The sequence below is a fragment of the Poecile atricapillus genome, chromosome 16 (assembly GCF_030490865.1).
Source record: "Poecile atricapillus isolate bPoeAtr1 chromosome 16, bPoeAtr1.hap1, whole genome shotgun sequence".
Taxonomy (NCBI): domain Eukaryota; kingdom Metazoa; phylum Chordata; class Aves; order Passeriformes; family Paridae; genus Poecile; species Poecile atricapillus.
The window spans coordinates 11,982,233-12,001,574 of record NC_081264.1 but is presented as its reverse complement, the minus strand read 5'-3'; the positions used below and the strand labels follow the sequence as shown (position 1 = coordinate 12,001,574).

General features: G+C 50.2%; 2 protein-coding genes across 2 annotated transcripts; one reads left to right on the top strand and one right to left on the bottom strand.

The window, feature by feature from the left end:
• Nucleotides 1–6: 6 nt before the first annotated feature.
• On the top strand, nucleotides 7–10,812 carry SMARCB1 (SWI/SNF related, matrix associated, actin dependent regulator of chromatin, subfamily b, member 1). Its single transcript, XM_058851904.1, has 10 exons — nucleotides 7–205; nucleotides 1,625–1,736; nucleotides 2,381–2,410; nucleotides 2,891–3,020; nucleotides 3,603–3,740; nucleotides 4,423–4,550; nucleotides 5,053–5,219; nucleotides 5,657–5,847; nucleotides 9,375–9,506; nucleotides 10,436–10,812. Exons 1-10 carry the CDS (start codon nucleotides 113–115, stop codon nucleotides 10,473–10,475), a joined length of 1,161 nt encoding a protein of 386 aa, XP_058707887.1. The 5' UTR covers nucleotides 7–112; the 3' UTR covers nucleotides 10,476–10,812.
• Nucleotides 10,813–13,275: 2,463 nt separating this feature from the next.
• LOC131585603 (derlin-2-like) lies at nucleotides 13,276–17,929 on the bottom strand. The gene is made up of 7 exons (XM_058851906.1): nucleotides 17,772–17,929; nucleotides 17,612–17,677; nucleotides 17,011–17,084; nucleotides 16,466–16,559; nucleotides 14,940–15,135; nucleotides 14,403–14,493; nucleotides 13,276–13,885 (listed from the first exon to the last, which is right to left on the bottom strand). The coding sequence occupies exons 1-7, from the start codon at nucleotides 17,862–17,864 to the stop codon at nucleotides 13,771–13,773; spliced, it is 729 nt and encodes a 242-aa protein (XP_058707889.1). The 5' UTR covers nucleotides 17,865–17,929; the 3' UTR covers nucleotides 13,276–13,770.
• Nucleotides 17,930–19,342: the final 1,413 nt, after the last annotated feature.

The following is a 19,342-nucleotide window of genomic DNA, read 5'->3' as shown; positions in this document are numbered from 1 at the left end:
CGCCCGCCGCATGCGCGCCGCGGGCCCGCACTAGGCCGCGGTTCCCGTTGTCGCCGCCGCCGCCGGGCCGCGCTCCGCTCCCCGGGCGCCGCCGCCGCCGCCCGCCGCCGCGATGATGATGATGGCGCTGAGCAAGACCTTCGGGCAGAAGCCCGTCAAGTTCCAGCTGGAGGAGGACGGCGAGTTCTACATGATCGGCTCCGAGGTGCGGCCCGGGCGGGGGCCGGGCCCGGGCCGGGCCGGGGGATGCGGGGCCGGGCCGGGGGATGCGGGAGGCTGCGCTCAGGGCGGGCAAGGGCCGGAGGAGATCCCTGGCATGGGGGGAGCGGCTCCGGGGGTCCCCCGTGCCTCGGTGGGCGCTGCCCGAGGGCCTCGGCCGTGCTGGGGGGCCGGGGGGAGCAGTGTTCCCCTGAGGGCGGCCCCTCACGGGAGCTGGGGACCGGATCCTCGCCCGATCGCAGCCTGAGGCCCCGCTCCCCATCACCGACAATCTCTGTAGCCGGCTGTGGAGCGGTTCGGATTATTTCACACTGCTAGGCAGTGAGTCCCACACCCGGGCCTTGGGGCTCAGGAACAGCACCACAATCAGCCAGTGCAGCTCCTTGTGCTGAGCCTCCCTGAGGAAGAGCCTTATTCAAGCAAGAAACACCAGCCCCCAGCTTGATGGAGAAAAGGAACAATTGGCTAAATTTAATTGCTAGCTCTATAGGTTGAGCAGGGACTAAACACCACTCGCTCTCTCATGTGAAATGCAGAGTTTGAAAGCAAACTGTAACTGCAGTCAGCCGAGCTGTGAGATTGCCATACCAGGTACATGGAGAAGGAAAAGCCTTGTCCTTTTTATCTACCGTTACTTTCTGTCTGTTGGTGAGCACTGTAGAGTGAAAGATACAGCTAAAAACTGAGATCAAAAAAGAATCTTCTCGAACAAGGAATAAAACCCTTGTTGTGTAGCAGTCTGCCATTGTCCTGTCAGTCTAAAAACTTGATTTCAGAGTCTAGAAATAGTTGTGTTGTTCAGCAAGGCCTGCTGTAGCCTTCAACACAGGTGAGGCTCTTATGCCAGGAAGAACAGAGCTGCTTTACAGATGGCAAGTAAATCTGAAAGAGAACTATTGGCAGCAATCACATTTTTGATGTTCAAGGGGTTTAAAACAAAATACAAGTCTCTGGGCATTCACTGTAGTCAAATAATGTCTAGATGATGGGGAGGTTCAAAGTAAAAATAATGTATCAGAGGGCTGGGTATCTGCTTTAGTTTAATCCCAACTAAGCATTACACATTGATGTGGAAACTGAAGTAAAGAAGGGGTAGGTTGTGCAAAAACACATGCAAATGAATGGAGTGTTTTCCTATTAAATTTCCTGTTTCCAGTGAATGGGAGTTCTTTTGGATCTAGTGAAATAAGATAGCACCAGTGAAATAAGTGCTGATAAAAATTTTGTTTTCTGTATTGCCAGATAAATCATGATGCTATTCGATGCCAAACACAGCACAAAAACGTGACAAAAACACCCTCTTAAGGGTCCTTCTTACCATTAAAAGGAGCTGAATTTCTTCCAGCTTCTGCTAAAACTCTCCCAAATGGAATACCAGGCCACATCTCCACTTCTCTTCTTGCAGGTGGGAAATTACTTGCGCATGTTTCGGGGTTCCCTGTACAAGAGGTACCCCTCGCTCTGGAGGCGCCTGGCCACGGTGGAAGAAAGGAAGAAGATTGTGGCCTCTTCACATGGTGAGAAGATGAGTAAACATTCCCAGTAATGTTTATCGAAAATTTTGCCTTGGGAAACTGTTCCTGGTGATTCAGAAGCTTGTGCACCTTGAGGGCTGTGTGAATCACTTCAGATTGCCCCAGTGATGGAGCACCCTGCAACCGTGGCACTGGTGCCTCCTGGCTCAGCCTGGCAACAAATATCACCTGAGCAAAAACATTCTGAAATGGAAACATCCATCATGGTATTCCTGGGGTTGGCTACATTCATCACAAAGCAAAAGCCACATCTCCAAATCAATACAATATTTCAGAAGAGATTTTTTTTTTAGACTAAGAGGGGCGTCTTTCATCAAATAGGCAGGAGTTTTGCAAGGATGCCCCATTGAAGATGTGCATCTTTGCTTAGCTTTGCTTCTTGCAGGGACTGGATGTCTGTGCCTGCCACAATTTGTGGTGTGTTGCTACTGATGTGACTGCTACAGGGAGAATATTGGTGGTGTTTTTGTTGAGTGACTAATAGCAAGCAGTTAAATTCCTTAGCAATATGACTTCTTGTACATTCTGTAGACTAAAGCATAATAAAAATTATGGTTTACTCTGGGCTTATGTCTCTTTCCTCCAAGTATCCTGCTGACCTCTTGCTTTCTTTTTTCCCCCAACAGAAAATCAGCGGTCTCACAGTCCCCGAAGATGTAAGTCTCATCTGCGTGTTATTCTTAGCTGTGCTAGAGGAAGAATGTCCACTGTGACCTTTGGTGCTATTACAATAACATTAATGTCTAATCCTCTTCCTCTGATCTCTCCCTGTGGTCGCTCTAACTGTGCCTCCCAATCCTAACTCTTCTTTCTCAGAACCTTAGCAGGACTCTCCAATGCAGATGGTCTCTGGCATTCAGCAAGAGCTGTCCCGAGGTCTCTCCCCCTTTCCCAAGTCTTAACAGCTTTTCTATCAATCGTTGCATCTCTATTTCCGACCTTTAAGTCCGCTGAGGGTGGATTGTTTTCTGGGCCCTGTAAATATCTACAAGAAGATGCAGCCCAAGGGACACTTGTATCTCTGTGTTAGTCCCTCCTGCAGTGACAGGCAGGCTTTGTCACTATGTAGCCTGTTCATGCTACAGTGCTGGGTAGCCCTTTTCCCTGTTAATTATTGGCATCTTTCCTGGCAATAGATCATGGCTATACAACATTAGCCACTAGTGTGACGCTGCTGAAGGCCTCTGAAGTGGAAGAGATCTTGGATGGAAATGATGAGAAGTACAAGGCAGTGTCTATCAGCACAGAACCTCCAACCTACCTCAGGTAACCAGCGTCGGTGCGGGCCCAGCTCAGAACGGAGCTGCTTGGAAGATGTCAGCTTGGGCAGCAAGCACCAGGAATTGCATAAGCCCAGGCCATTGTGCAGGGGTTGTTTGCCAGTCTACATTAAGTATTTGCAGTGCTGGGTAAATGGGGATCTTCAGAGTGTCAGGATTGCCTTACTGCCCACATAAAACAGGAAGAAGAATCTGTTTGATGACACAACTTCTTTTGCAGTTACTGCATTCCGTCTGTAACAGATGTTTTACAGAAAGCTCTCTGCACATACTGCCTTCTGGAGACCTTGCATTTCTCAGCAGTCCTTTTGTAAAGTATAGACAGAAAATCCAAATATGAATCTAGTATTTATAAAGGTGCACCTGGATTCATATCTGATGGATATTTGCGAGCTGGCCTTCCGAGAGGCTGGTGTGGAACATGAGTTCCTGGTGGAACAGTAATGTTGATGGTCCCAGAATAAAACAGCAGGAACTCGTAATAGCACTTAAAGTTTAAAATTACACCATTCCTTAAGTAGCAGCAGTGGTGCTGAGGGCCTGCAGATTAACATCCAGTCTCCTTCAGAGAACAGAAAGCAAAGAGGAACAACCAGTGGGTGCCAACCCTGCCCAACAGCTCTCATCACCTGGATGCAGTGCCGTGCTCAACAACCATCAACAGGAACCGCATGGGCAGGGATAAGAAGAGAACATTCCCTCTGTGGTAAGACAGCTTCCTGCTTCTGGGAAGTGGGAATAGTTACCAAAATGTCATGCTGCAGGGTAGTACTGATGAGTTCATGTAATGCTGTGATTCATCCCCAGATGACAAAGGACCTGCAGGTCATTAACTTGGAGGTTCTTTAAGTTAAAGTGTGTGTCCTGAGGCTCTACATTACAGTAGCCATCCATGGCTCAGAGCGAGGCCTTTCCTTTTGTCAGGAAGATGGTTCATTCTTTTCCTGATGAGTTCCTTCTACTTCCTGCTGATTTGCTGAGCAGCTGTCATTTGAGAAGCCTGCAGACCCTCATTGTGAAGGGCAGGCTGACATGTCTCACTGACATGTACCAGTAACTTTGATCTAGTTTATTTAGTGGAAGATGCTGCTGAAACTCATGACTAATTTTTTTTTTCGTTATAAAACTTAGAGCAACCAAGATAAATCTAATCCTAGAAAATTTCCTTGTTGTATTTGTAGGAATGTGTTATGATAGATGTAATAAAAGGTGATAAAGTGGGATTAGTTGCCACAGCCCTGTAAGCTTGTATTGAGGAGTTTCTCTATAGACAGATTGGGGAGTTGGAGTGTGGAGATTGCTTCCAACAAATGTTGCCTTCCCTCTGTGCATGCCATGTGTGTGTCATGTGCTCCTTGCATATACTGTGTTGTTGCTCTTCACTTTAGCTTTGATGACCATGACCCAGCAGTGATCCATGAGAATGCATCCCAGCCAGAGGTTCTGGTTCCAATCAGGCTTGATATGGAAATTGATGGGCAGAAACTCCGCGATGCATTTACGTGGAACATGAATGGTATGTAGCAAGGAGAGTTTCCTGAGGCTGGAGAGATGAAGTTGTGTCCATCACCAAATGTCCTCGCCCCATACAGACAAAGCTTTAAAGCTCTCCCACTCTGGACAGTATTCAGTGCTTGCATCTGTTAGCAGATGCTCTGGGTTGCAGTCATTCCTGGACACAAGTAGTCTGAAGAGTTTAACTGGCAGATTTTCCTGAGCCAGTTCATCAGCTCAGTGGTCTGAGAGTACTGTGTTAGCTGGGGTTAATGGCTGTGGCTTCTGTGGCCACACTGTGGATACCATGGAGCAGGTAAAGAAGGCTGTAAGTCCCTGTATCAGTGTGTTTGCCCTTACAGACCTGGTACAAAACACCCTTTTAAAAGCAAAAGGTAATGCATTTGGGATTCCCTTTGTCACCTTGCCCTGTGGGATTTTGTGTGTTCTGTAAGTTAATTTCTTTATTAGGCAGACATTAATTTCTAAAGAAATTTACAATGTTCCTTCATGTTCTGTGACAGAAAAGCTGATGACCCCTGAAATGTTCTCCGAGATTCTTTGTGATGACCTGGATTTGAATCCTCTGACCTTTGTCCCTGCTATTGCATCTGCCATCCGGCAGCAGATCGAGTCGTACCCGACTGACAGCATCCTGGAAGATCAGTCAGACCAACGAGTTATTATCAAGGTAATACAGGAAGGCAGTAGAATGAGAGCTGAGCCATTTGGGTTTCTCTAGATATGTTATGGGGGACTAAGAGTACAAAAGCTTCCCTCAGAGCAGAGGAGCTCTTAATTCCACTTCTCCAGCCAGATTCCTCTTTGTCCTTTGTATTGAGAACAGAACCAAGGTGACAGATGATTAAACATCCACGTGCCCAGCCTCTGAGATGATGAAATAGTTCAGTTAAAGCATTGCCATCTTCCTTTGGAAGAGCTGAACCTTGGTAAGCAATGCTGAGTTGTCTTCATGCTACTGAAATTAAGAATTCAGTTAAGGAGCTCTGCAGATGAGCTTGGAGTTACTGTTCTGTTCTCTTCAGCCTCTGCCTCGTCAGTTCAATTACCTTGGACAAACCTTTGTGAAAGTGGAAACAAATAACCTGTTTCTTCCTTAATCTCCAGCTGAACATCCATGTAGGAAACATCTCCCTGGTAGACCAGTTTGAGTGGGATATGTCAGAGAAGGAGAACTCACCAGAGAAGTTTGCCTTGAAGCTGTGCTCAGAGCTTGGCCTGGGTGGGGAGTTTGTCACTACCATTGCGTACAGCATCCGGGGACAGCTGAGCTGGCACCAGAAGACCTATGCCTTCAGGTACTGAACTGCCACTCCTTGGTGCCTCTGGGCTGTGTTTGTGCCTCATGGGCATTTGCATCAATGCATCTTAAAACAGATGATTGATGCAGAAGGTTTTTTGTTTGAAATTAGTCCTTACAGCTTATACCCATTCTGTTCATCCTAACAATTTCTGTGCTTGTGCCTTAATATCTTTTATTTTATTTGGCCTAATACATTTTAGGACCAAATATTGATGAAATGTCAGCTTCTGATGACAATTGATTAACAGGGATAGTCCCTCTTCTAACATAAGGTCATGATGAACTCCAGATACATTTTTTTGTTGTTGTTGGGCCACTGTTTCAAGCTTTGGTTTTTTGAATTTAGACTGATGAAAACTGTACCTCTCTACCCAGGCTGATGTTAGAGGTGGGTTGATCATAGGCCCTTCTCACAGCTGGAATGCAGCATTGTCAGGTTTGATTAGTCAGCTTTGTAATTTTTCTCCTAAAAGGCTTCCAGTTGTGCTGTGCAGTGTTCTGTGGTGAGTTCCTGCACTGATGTTATCCACAGTGCTGAGTCTGCAGCTCTAACAGTCCTTTAATGTTCACTCTGAGGTTTTGTGACCTTGGGTCATGGTGACAGTCGAGGAAGTTTAAGAGTGCAGCAAATGCTGTATTTGCAGAGGAGGGAATGGTACTGTTGACACCAGTTTTGTAGGGGTCGATTCAAGGAAGCAGCACAGGGAAATCTGCCTGGCCCTGTCCTACCTCAGGCAGGGAGTAGTTGGAGTGGGAGTAAGCAAAGAGGAGCTGAAGACCCTTAAGCACATGTGAATTAAACTCAGAATTAAGTTGTTAGATTGTGTGTCCATCCTGCTGATGTCCTGTGGGAAGTGGGAGGTGGCTTCTACCTTTTCCTCCACAACCTTGAGGTTTTGGGTTGGAACTACATCCAGCAGCAGCACCACCACCAACAAAGCAGTGGGTGGGCATTCCTGAGAAGTGATGGGAACTTACAGGGTGGAGGATGAGAGCCTGATAGATGTTGTGCTGCAGCACTGTCTGCATTGTGGCCTGCAGTGAAGTGTCTGTCCCTCCTTCCTGTGCTTCTCCATGTATTGCAGATATCCAAGAAAGTAATCAGTGTATGTTTGACTCTTGGGAATGGGGTTCATTTCTGCCTTTGCTTCTGCTCAGTCACTGGAACTTGCAGCACGTAAAGTTCCAGCAGTACTGCCCAGGCTCGTGTATGCCAGCTGCACACTGTTCTCTCTACAAACACATGTTGGGCCATGGTACCAAAGGCTGCTTCCTTTCAGGGGTAATTCAAACAGGCAGATTTCAGGCCTTCTTTAGACTGTGGCAGTATTGCAAGAGGGAGAACAAATAACTAAAAAAGGAACCCCAACAGAACAAAGTACATAAACATGAGCTGTACAGAGGGAAAAAAACACCTAATTGAAACCTCAGGGTTTTTTTGTCATAGTACAAACATGTCCTCTTCTTCCTCCTCCTTTTTTCTTCTAGCGAAGGAGTACTTTTGAAACCTTAGTGATTAATGATATTTGGGTTCTGTGGTTGGTTAGTTCCTGAATTTCTAAACCACAGGAGTGGTGATTGCTCCAACATCATTCCATTGATGTAAGGAAAGGGTCTGCTTTAGATGTATCAAAAGAACCTTAATATCTCAAGGGACTGGGGGTTTGAGAAGTCATGTGCCTCTTAATCATCTGAGGGAGAGGTGAAACTGTCTTTTAGCTGATGAAAGCCAGGGCACTTTTTTCAGCTGGGCTGCTCTGTGCAAAACAAGGGAAGCCTGAAGTCCAGTGGATGGGCAGGTCTGGAGGCAGAACCCCTGCTGGGATTTTCAGGGGCTGTGTGTGCTGTGATGTTTTCTCCTGCGTGCTGAGCACTTCTGGTGGCAGCACACAGCACCTCACAGCCAGTTTTGCCTTTGAGACCTGAGTGATGGCACAGATTCTCCCACACATCAAACCCACGTGCCTGGGGAGTCACCTTTCCAAAAGATGCCGTTTCCCTGCTTTGTTGGCCTGCCCCTGGCACTACTGCCAGAGGCCAGGAGCCTGAGCAGAGGCAGGGCCTTGCTCTTTGGGGATGTCTGCAGCTGACAGTGCCTTTCAGCCACTCTGGCAGCAGCACTTTCCTCCTCATCACGATAAAACAGTGGAGGAAGAGCTGTCTTACTGTAGAGGTTGGGAGATGAAGAAGGATTTTTCAGTTTCTCTCTGATTCTTTGCTTAGCAAAGAAAAGTGGAATCTGAGTTGCCTTGAAGTTAGGTTATGCATGAGTCCAGCTTTCCATCCCCCATTTAATTCAGTGAATGCTCAATGTTAGGCATAGTGAGGCAGAGATCATGCTATCACTAACAAAACCTCAGTTAATATCTAATTTTGCCTGGAATGTGTGGCATTCTAGGACTAAGATGAAATTCCTGGGTTTGAGTGTTGTTTAGTGAATGTCAGCAGTACTGGAAGTAGATTTGATTAAAGCTTCCTCCCTGGATCAGATACCAAAGGCTCTGGATTAATTTTTCATGGTGGCATTACTTTGAAGACTTGTTATTTTAGATAATTAGCTTTGGTGCAGATGTTGCATGTTCCCATGATGATTAGCATTTGAGTTCTTTCCTGAGGGAATGAGGGGGCTGCCTGTGAGTGCTGAAATCCTGTGTAGGGGTGCACATCCCTGGGGAGGGAGCCAGATGTGTGTGCACACCTGTCCCAGGGCTCTTCTCACACACACACTTCTGCAGCTCAGGCTGAGCCACTTTGGAGAATTCAAAGCAAACATTTACATTCCGAGGCTCCTCTGTATTTATGCTGGGCTTCCGGCTCCACTGTCAATATTTGGGAAGCTACTCTTGGTCAGTTCCTGTTGACTTTTACTGAAAAGCAGCTAGTGAAGCAGTAAATATTTTTGTGCATGTGATAATACAGCTGGTCAGGGCAGAGGAATCTCTGAGGAACAGATCTTGTGATTTGGGGCACAGCCTTGTGTTTTGTTGCTTGTTAGCCACAGCTTCTGGTTGCAACAGCAGGTCCTAAAAGACTGCTCTTTGCAGTGTCAGGCTCCCAGGAAAGGCAGAGTTTTGCCAGGGAAGAGCTGTCAGGGGTGTGCTAGGCAAACTACAGCTAGGAAATCAGAGGTGCAGAACAGCAAGGCTGGACAGGGAGCCCTGGGAGCAGCCCCAGCTCCAGGACTGTGCTGGGAGAAGCACTCCCAGGACTAATGGAATGGGATGAGCTGTGCCTTTTGGGGTTGAACCCTGCCAGCCAGGGATGTTACAGCCTGTGTGGGAAAGAACTGCAGGTCCAGCACAAATCCCTCTCCAGTGGAGGCTGAAAATGGGGTGTAGCTGCTTTTCCAGAAACTTCAGGTTCCACAAGGGTGTAACCAGGAGCCTGTGGTGAACTCCAGGGAACCAGACTGTACTAAACAGCGCCAGGAAGGAATGCTGAAGCCTGAAACACTGTAAATGACACTCTGGTGACCCAGGGGAGTGCTCTGATGGGTGTTTTTTGTTGCCCTGTGCCCTGCAGCGAGAACCCTTTGCCGACTGTGGAGATCGCAATTCGCAACACGGGGGACGCTGACCAGTGGTGCCCTCTCCTGGAAACCCTCACAGACGCTGAGATGGAGAAGAAGATCAGAGACCAGGACAGAAACACAAGGTACTGCCACTACTTTGGACAGTTCTCTTGGCCTGTCCCTTGACAGAAGTTCCAAGCTTTGATGTTTATCTTTCCCTACTGAGAGCCAACTGGCAGGATGTCAGCCTTGCTCACAACAGAAACTTTAGCTTCAGGGTATTCAACTGCTGTCACCTTCCTCCACAAACATCCAGATGTCTACTTTACCATCTCCTCTTGCAGCAGTTTCTTTTTCTTTTTTTTTAACCCATTTTTTTTCTTTTTCTTGGGCTTGTCCAGGGGAGTTGCTTGTATAGGAAGGCATGAATCAAACATATTGGAGTTTTGTACACTGTCATGCTCCCTAGAATCCTGCCACCAAAAGCTTCCTTTCATGTAAAGTTCAATTTGATGTAGCAATGGGCAGGCTCCCAGCTCTAGCCTCACTGATGCCAGGCTGTTTGCCAGCACAGGGAACACTGTGTGGTTCCAGGAGAAGCTCTGCCCACCAGAGACCTGCTAAGTGATGTTTGACAAGCAGTGGAGAGCTTGCACCTTCTTGATGAAATTCTTCCTGGCAGATATAAATGAATGGCTGGTATCTCTCCAAATGATACATTGTGGAAACAGTAAAGATACTGCCTCAGCTCTTTCCCAGGATGTTTTTTAGCAGCTGATTAACAGTAGCACAATCATTTTTTATATCAGCTATGGCTACCTGAAGAGTTTACAGTAGCAGTTGGTTCAACCCAAGTTAATGTGCAAAAGTGCCCTAACAGCTGTTAGTGAAAACAGTGTCTTTGCCTTATCAACAGGGGCCCTCTCAGGTGTCTGAGGAGTTCTGTCTAGGACTAAACCTGTCTACAAAGTTGACAAAGCTGTGGCAGAGTCCCCAAAAGGACTGTTTTTGGTCAGACCTCCTGTGACTGTAACATGCACTTACTGCACCTCTCTCTCTCTCTCTCCCTTAGGCGCATGAGACGTTTGGCCAATACTGCTCCAGCCTGGTAACCTTCCTGTTGTGACACTGGTGCTCTCCCTACAGACTTTATCCCTATTCCTCTCCCCAAATGGTTCTAGAATTGGCAGGGGTCTTTCTGTCTCTGAAGGGGACACACATTCCACTTGCCACGAGTTCCCAGTACTGCTGACTTCTGCCCCCACCCCCTCCAGCCCAATGCCACGTACCAAGAGCGCTGTGTGGGCAGCGTGACCCAGCTGACACCTGTGGCAGGTGTTGGAGCCCTTATATACCTTATAATGTGTGGACAGTGTAAAGATTCTTTTGTATAGGTGCAATGTGCACTATTAGGACAACTTTTTAAATAAAAGGAATGCATACAACGTAGGTTGAGTTCAGTAAGTTTGAGTGAACAGTGAATCTCACCATGTTCTGGTAACTGAGCAGTCCCAAGGAACAATATTAATGCTTTTGGGTATAGTGCTGAACACTCACATGCATTCAGTTTTCCTGGGTGCTTTGCTTCAAAAGGTAAAACACCCAAAACCTTTTGGTGCAGGACAAAGTGAGAAAGAGATGTAGAACTAGAAGCAGCAAACAATTCTCTAAGGCTTGGTCTGTTACCAGACTTGGCACAGTCTGTAATGAACTCAGGGATGTGTTCAGCTGGTTTACACAACAAGGTAGAGCAATTTAACTGAAATCACAGACTTAAGAGTCATTTCTGTCACATGCCAGCCTGGTGTGTGGTGAACCCTGTATTTTGTGAAGACTGCATCTGGAAAACAGCACATTCTCTGCACTGGTACAGCAAGTAAAGCCTCCAGTCCCTGAGACTGAAACCTCTCTGCAGCCAGTGCCGTTGCTGTGGTCACTGGCAGCACACAACACTGCCAGCTGCAGTGCACAGAGCACTCAAAGCAAAGTGGGTGTCATGAATGCCCTTAGCACTGCAGTGTCAGGACTTTGCAACCTGAGAAACAGCCTGTACTTCTCTAGGGAGTTTAAAAACCAAATCCATTGAAGTGAGATTTAAAGAAAAATCCAAGCTTGCTTATAAACTAATTAGAATCTATCTTGCTGTTGAGGTACCCCATCCCTTTGATGGAGTTCCTGCCAGAACTGATGAGTGTTGCAAGCAAGGCAGATTTTGCTGGCACCCTGACAGTTATGTTCAGGCCTTTGTGATAAAGCCATAGGTTTTATGATCCTTGCTGATCCACCCACCCTGCTAACACAGTCAAAAAAACACTTTCTGGCCTTAATTTATCATGTTTAGACTTGAGCAATAACAGAGACAGTTCTGATTCCTGGGTGGGAGGGAACTTTTTCCAGATGTTAGTCTGCAGAAACTGAAAACTTGCAATTTAGTAATAATATTATTATTCAGTCTTATCCTAGGCTCCTCTGCCAGAGTGGTACTCTGTGCATTAGTTCGTATTAGAGAGGTTGAAAGGTTATTTGAGCAAGTAAGGCAAAACCTGGGATTGCTGCTGCATCTTAGCCTCCCATCCCATGTCAAATGTGTTTTGGCTCATGGACAAAAACTCCAAACCTTCTTGAGAACACTCCAGCTTTCCTTTGTTACATGACCAGGGTCTTCTGCCAGCAGCCTCTTCAGGGAATTCAACTAAAATACATGTGAAACTGCTGAAACCTTAAATTAGCATCTGTGGTGCAGTTTTTCAAATCGCTGCAAAGTTTGTGATTACTAATCCTCAAGTTCACAATGAGGTGCAGGCACACAAGGACTGCCTCAAGGCCAGAGAGGCTGTGCCAATTGTCCCTCAAAGCAGCCAGGGACAAAGCAGGACAGTCGAGGGACCAAGTTCAGAAAGATGGGAACTTCAGGCAGTTTCTTTTAGCATTAGGACTGTTGTGGAGCAGCTTTCTTGCCCTACAATCACACTTCCTTGGGTTAATCTGGTACCCTACCTAAAAGCCTAGCCCAACTTTTACATTTCAAAGCCCCAGCTCAGGCAATTTAAAACAGAACATCTGCAGATTTCAAAGACAAATCAGGGACTTCTAGGGACTGAAACCCCAGCTCTGTTATCATTAGGTCATGAGCAAAGCACCCAGCAAGTACTTGTTGAGTCTGACTCTGTTTAGCCCTTAGTACCACTGTATGTCCTAGAACAAATTATCACTTCTACAGGCCTCTCCTCTTTGTAGAGGGAAGCTTAAGTGCAGCAGAAGAGCAGGTCTGATTTTTGATAAAGTGTTTCATTGAAAGACCCCAGGGAAGAGGGAATTGGTGGTGGTGGGGTTGTGTGTGTGCTTAATCAGATGCTGATTACACACAGTTCATAGTCTGGTGGTGGTTTGTGAGTTGGAGCAGCCAGCACTGTTATGGGTGAGCTGTTGTAAGATACAAGGTGTGCAGACTTGAAGGCTTTGAGGTGAGGTACAAGCACAGTGTGTTCTGCATTAGCAAGAATGATCAGATCCATTTCATACAGGTGGCAGGGTAGGGGTGAGCTTGTTTAGTTTTCCCCTGAAACTCAGATCTTTAAGTTTCAGAACTAAAAGATTCAACAAGAGTGGAATTACACTGCAGGTGCAGACAGTCTTTATTACCAGTGTCAGGCTCTGTCAGGCTTCCAGCCACTGCCTGGATCCAGTGTCCAGCCCAGTCCCTTGCTCCTTTCCCAGGCACCCCTTTATCCAATTAGACACTCCCCACACTCCTCATGCTCTGCAGCCCTGCTGAGAGAAGAGGGAAAGGACATCTTCCAGCTAGCCTGAACTTTGCCTTGCCCACCAGAAAAGAAAATCCCCAACCTGGCAGTTTTGAGCAAATTCCTGATGAATTGCTGCCTCTGCCCCTGGCAGAAATGGACACAGAACTGAAAAATAAAGACTTTAATGTAAAGACTCTTTGGAAACAACCACCAGAAAAGGAGTGGGGGACATAAAGGAAAGAAAGAGGCTGAGCTGCATTCTACCATGGTACAGAACTATTTCATTGAAAGCCCACAAAGAGGTCTCACAACAGTGAGGGCCAGGTGCATTAGCCTTTGTACAGAGGGCAAGAGTGACCTGGCACACAGGAGGAGAAGGAGGAACTGGTTTCACACCCCATTTGATACTTATTCCACACCAGGTAACTGAGGAGCCATCACAGCTTCAGCCCCTGTCCCTAGAACACCTCTGTAAGCATTCGGTTCTCATGTGCAAAGCTCTGTGGATCCACTCTGTACAAGGGGAAGATGGGTTACCCACACAAACAGCGACACACTACACATCAGAATGGCAACTGGTGTTATTCCAGTAGGATCTCTGGGCCACAGCAAAAGTCCAGCCAGAAGAGAGGAATCTGGCCACGTGAAGAAGTCCCCCATGTTACTGTGGGTGCTGCTGCTCGTTCTGGTCGTGGTCTCTAGGCTGGTGTTCTGGACGATCCTCAGGGAGAGGGTTGTAATTGGGATCCTCTTCAGGTGTGTCAAAAACCATCTTCCTGGCAAGGGACACACCCATGCCAGCAGGCAGGGAGGTTAGGAAACTGAGCTGAGGATGACAAACCCCCAGCCCTCCTAGGAACACCCTGACACCTTGGCTGTCAGCCACAGCCACCAGCCCACTGCACCATCACCATCCTTTGCTCAGCTCAACACACAGCCATGACAGTACCTCCTTCCTTGGTCACTAGGTCAGATTTGATCATCAGTGCACAAAGCAGAACATATTCTGCTTTCTTAAACTACAAAAATACATCAGAAAAAATCCTGCCTCCATCTAGCATTTCCACAAGCAGTAAGCAGACTCTAGTTCTATTAGCAAAGCTGCAGGGTAGCAGCTGCTGTATGGGCCCTGCACACGTGTGTATAATGTGCAAATAATGCAGCAAGGGCATGAGCTGTGGAGCTGAGATGCTGTCAGTTCACTTCCATAGCAAACCAATTGCCTCTAATGGTCACAGTTTGCTATGGAAGTGATCAGGTTGAGAAAGCCCACAAAGAATCAACTTTACTTACAGAAAGCTAGGGGTTAACAGCAACTTCTTTCCTCCAGGCTGATTGGGGAAAACATCTTCCAAGAAATAATAGATATGACCCACTGCAATCCCTGGGGAGAGATGCCACCAAGGTCAGGCACGGCTGTGACTCCTTCACCAGCTGAACCAGAGCTGCTGGGCAAAACCCCTCAGCTGTGTGCCCACATCCAGCTCCCTCCAGAGCCAGGGAAGTTTTCTCGCTGTGACCAGCACACAGGGAGCCCATTAGCCTGAGGGCAGCATCGCACACCCAGGAGACCAGACACAGCAGAGTGTCAGAGCTCACCAAACCCAGTTTCTGCCCCTGGGACAGACACACCAAAAAGCAGGTCACAAGGAAAAGCCCAGGCCCAAGCCCAGCCCATCTAGAAACCCAGCCAGCTCACTTTAGGAAACCAAAACATCTCAGGTCAGGTGGAAGCAAGGGGAGGTGCCAGTGTCCCAGTAGCACCTATGAGGACTGAGCACTATGGCTGCAAGGTGTCCTTGTTCCCATCACCCACCAGCTTTGACTTACCCAGCAAATCGATGATGATGGAGTTGCCTAGGAGCAGAGAGAATCCCATCAGGACCCAAGGCAGGAATGGGGCTTGGAAGTTAAGAAGCCCAAAAAAGTTCATGCGGATGTAAGGGTTCCTGCGACTCCATACGTACACCAGCATGATGGTGAAAGCCTGGCCCAGGAAAAACAGGCTGGCAAAGAGTCCAAACAGCTGGCAACTAGCGAGTCAAGGAAGAACCCACCCCCCCTGTGCACCACCTCCAGGCAGCACAGGGTGCTTTGGGACAGGAAACCCAAACTAGAGACAGCTGATGAGTGCTCTGAGACACTGCCCATGTCACCAAGCCTTTCCTGGCTGAGATATACTGACCACCACTGTCCCCACACACATCTCCCTCCATGCCACCCCAGAACAAGACACTCTGGAGTACATATGCAGGTTGCTCACTCCTTAAGCTGATGTCTACAACCACCAGAGAGCTCTATAATTGCCTTTGCAAAATGAACATCAAAATGACCTTCAAAGAAGGGCTTTCAGAGTCTTACAGTACTTGGGACAGTGGCATATCTTAACAACTAGCTCACATCCAGCATCTGCCTTCTACAGAAGTTCAGCAGTAAGATGGCTCTTGGAATTCAGAGTCCTCTTCTTCAGAGCACAAAGAGACAGAGAGAGACAAAAATTTCCCCTGCCCTTGTAGTTGGACTCCAAATGCACCTCTGGCCAAGCACGTGGCTGCTGCAGCCACCTGGATGCTAATGGCCCACAGCTTCATGCAGAGCTCTGTGGGGACAGCAGTGTTCTGACCCATCTGCATAAGACAGCAGAAGATACTCAGAGAAGGTTTATGCTTGGGAGTGAAATAAATTTCACCATCAGATTACCGTGTCGTGGAAAGAACTCGAGCTGTGTGATGGTACCTGCAGTTACTGACAGGCTGCAAGCCCTCAGATCACACTGCCTGAGGTGCTGCCAGTGGGGTACGTGGGAATCCACTCCTTGTCCTCATGGCTCCACGTTCTTGCCTTTGTCCTGAGCCAGCCTCACGCAGTCACAGCCATGCTGCACTCACCAGAGCTCAGCCAGCAGCTCTGTCACAGCTGGACAGGTTCCTGCAGCAGAACACGTGGCCTCCTCTCAGGCTGAGCTTCCCGAGCACTCTGCCACGTGTGCTCTTCAGGGATGAGGCAGCCCAGCCCCTCGCCAGGGGCATCAGCACTTCTGCAGACAGCAGCACAATCACAGACAGCTCTTCTCTCCTCTCAGCACACTGGATGAGCCAAGGGGGGAAAGATGAGGAGCACAAGCTGTGCCACACAGCCAGAGCTGCAGCACAGGCTCAGCAGAGCCCTCCCAGGTCACAGGGAGTGAGCCTGGCAGCTCTGGGGCACAAGGCCCTGAGGCACCAGGAAGGTTCACAAACAGCTGTGCTGGGACCTGCTCCACAGCACTACAGGGACACAGAGGTAGCAGACAAGCCCTGCACTATCCACAGCATCTCAGGAGACACCAATGAGTCTCAACCAACTCAAAAGGATACTGTCATGAGAAACCCTCCAAAGAGGAACATGAAGACAAAGTCAGCCGTCCTTCCACGGAAGGAGCCTTCTTCTAGCATGCGGCAGTACCTGTACCTGAGAGCAGGAGAGAAGGGAGGGGTTGCAGTAAAGGAAATTAACAGCTGGCCACCCTGTGCCCCACAGCAGGACTTCCCAGGAGATAAACTGCTGCAAGGAAGCTCAGCCAGGTGTGCAAGGCCAGAGAAGAACAGTGCAAACTGCACCTCGCACCACTGACCCCAAGGAAAGAAAGAGGCACCTGCTGTGCTCCAGCCAGAGCTCACCCCAGGAATGGCCTTTGCTCTCCAGCAAGAGCCACAGCAGCAGCTCTGCCAGCTTCTTTTGGCAGGGGCTGCCCTGCAGCAAGCACAGATGGAGGGGCACAGCTTCAATTCAAAAGAGCCAAGGAAGAACCCACAGCCCCTGAGTGCTGCCAAGGCCAGCCATGCTGGGGAGGAAGATGGATGTGGGGCGTTGCATCTAAGCCAAAATGGGAGCAGAGAACTTCACTGAGACCAAAGGATACAGAAATATCATGTTGAAAAAGAAACTGAATCCCAGAGGCCCAAAAAAGAGGAAGTTGGTGATCAGCCTCCATATCTGAAAGAGAAGAGAGAGGAGAGAGAAAAGGAGGTGGCCAGAGGTGTCTCCTCATCACGGCTAGAGCAGCGCTGTCCACAGGGAGTGCTCAGTCATGAGTCCCTTCAGAACTGCCCCAGGACAGCTGCTCCACCCTCTCGTGGGACCTCCTCACACGATGCTCTGATGCACCGGAGCATCTCACCTTTCCAGGTACGGAAAAGAAGATTTCTCTACTTTTCTGGAGAGGACAAACAGCCACAATTCAGCAGCCAGAGGCATAAAATCAATTACTCTCCACAATAAAGCCCTCTCCAACCAGCCCCACAGCAGCTGCCACACACGGTGTAGGAGAGAAGGAAGGGTTTTGAGTGAAGGAAAAGCCAAGGTGGTGCGTGGCAGGGAGAGGCTGGAGGGAGCTGTCTGCAGGCAGGTGCCCGTGTCGGGGGAGGCTGGAGCCGTGGGGAAGGAGCCCCTGGGGATGACACAGCACCGCCACCCCCGCTGGGGAGAGCCACAGGGGGCCCAAACCCCGCGCAAGGCCTCACCTGGAATTTCCTGAAGATGAGGTCGGGGTTGAAGTAGAGCTGGAAGGGGGTGATGAACTCCAGCTGCTGTTGGGAGACAGGCAGAGCGGCTGCCATCACCCGCCGCCCTCGGCCAGCCCCGGTCCCCTCCCCGCAGCCCCCCGGCCCGGTCCCCGCTCACCACGGCGGCGGTGGTGAGCACGCAGGCGGTGGTGTAGGCCCGGGTCACGGCCGGCATGCCCAGGTACTCCTGCGCGAAGCCCTGGTACGCCATGGCCGCGCCGCTCCGCCCGCCCGACGCGGCGCCTTTAACGCCCCCCCCGCTCCGCCGCAAGCCCCGCCCCCGCGGCACAGCCCGGCCAATCCGCGCGCGACAGCCGGCGCTCGCTGGCCAATGGGAGCGCGCCTCATGGCCCCGGCCCGCGGCCGCTGCCAACCGGGAGCGGGCCCGCCCCGAAGCCGAGCAGCGCCGGGCCGGGCTGGGCTGGGCTGGGTGTCGCTGGGTATTGCTGGGTACTGCTGCCGGGCCAGGCTGGGCACTGCTGGGTACTGCTGGGTGTCGCTGGGTATCGCTGGGTACTGCTGGGCACTGCTGCGTACTGCTGCCGGGCCAGGCTGGGCACTGCTGGGCACTGCTGGGTATTGCTGGGCACTGCTGGGCACTGCTGGGCACCGCTGGGCACCGCTGGGTATTGCTGGGTATTGCTGGGCACTGCTGGGCACCGCTGGGCACCGCTGGGCACCGCTGGGTATTGCTGGGCACTGCTGGGCACCGCTGGGCACCGCTGGGCACTGCTGGGCACTGCTGGGTATTGCTGGGCACTGCTGGGCACTGCTGGGCACCGCTGGGTATTGCTGGGCACCGCTGGGTATTGCTGGGCACCGCTGGGTATTGCTGGGCACTGCTGGGCACCGCTGGGTATTGCTGGGCACCGCTGGGTATTGCTGGGCACTGCTGGGCACTGCTGGGCACCGCTGGGTATTGCTGGGCACCGCTGGGTATTGCTGGGCACCGCTGGGTATTGCTGGGCACTGCTGGGCACTGCTGGGCACCGCTGGGTATTGCTGGGCACTGCTGGGCACTGCTGGGTATTGCTGGGCACTGCTGGGTATTGCTGGGCACTGCTGGGCACTGCTGGGCACCGCTGGGTATTGCTGGGCACTGCTGGGTATTGCTGGGCACTGCTGGGTATTGCTGGGCACTGCTGGGCACTGCTGGGCACCGCTGGGTATTGCTGGGCACTGCTGGGTATTGCTGGGCACTGCTGGGCACCGCTGGGTATTGCTGGGCACCGCTGGGCACCGCTGGGTATTGCTGGGCACCGCTGGGCACCGCTGGGTATTGCTGGGCACTGCTGGGCACCGCTGGGCACTGCTGGGCACTGCTGGGCACTGCTGGGCACCGCTGGGTATTGCTGGGCACTGCTGGGCACTGCTGGGTATTGCTGGGCACTGCTGGGTATTGCTGGGCACTGCTGGGCACTGCTGGGCACCGCTGGGTATTGCTGGGCACTGCTGGGTATTGCTGGGCACTGCTGGGTATTGCTGGGCACTGCTGGGCACTGCTGGGCACCGCTGGGTATTGCTGGGCACTGCTGGGTATTGCTGGGCACTGCTGGGCACCGCTGGGTATTGCTGGGCACCGCTGGGCACCGCTGGGTATTGCTGGGCACCGCTGGGCACCGCTGGGTATTGCTGGGCACTGCTGGGCACCGCTGGGCACTGCTGGGTACTGCTGGGCACTGCTGGGCA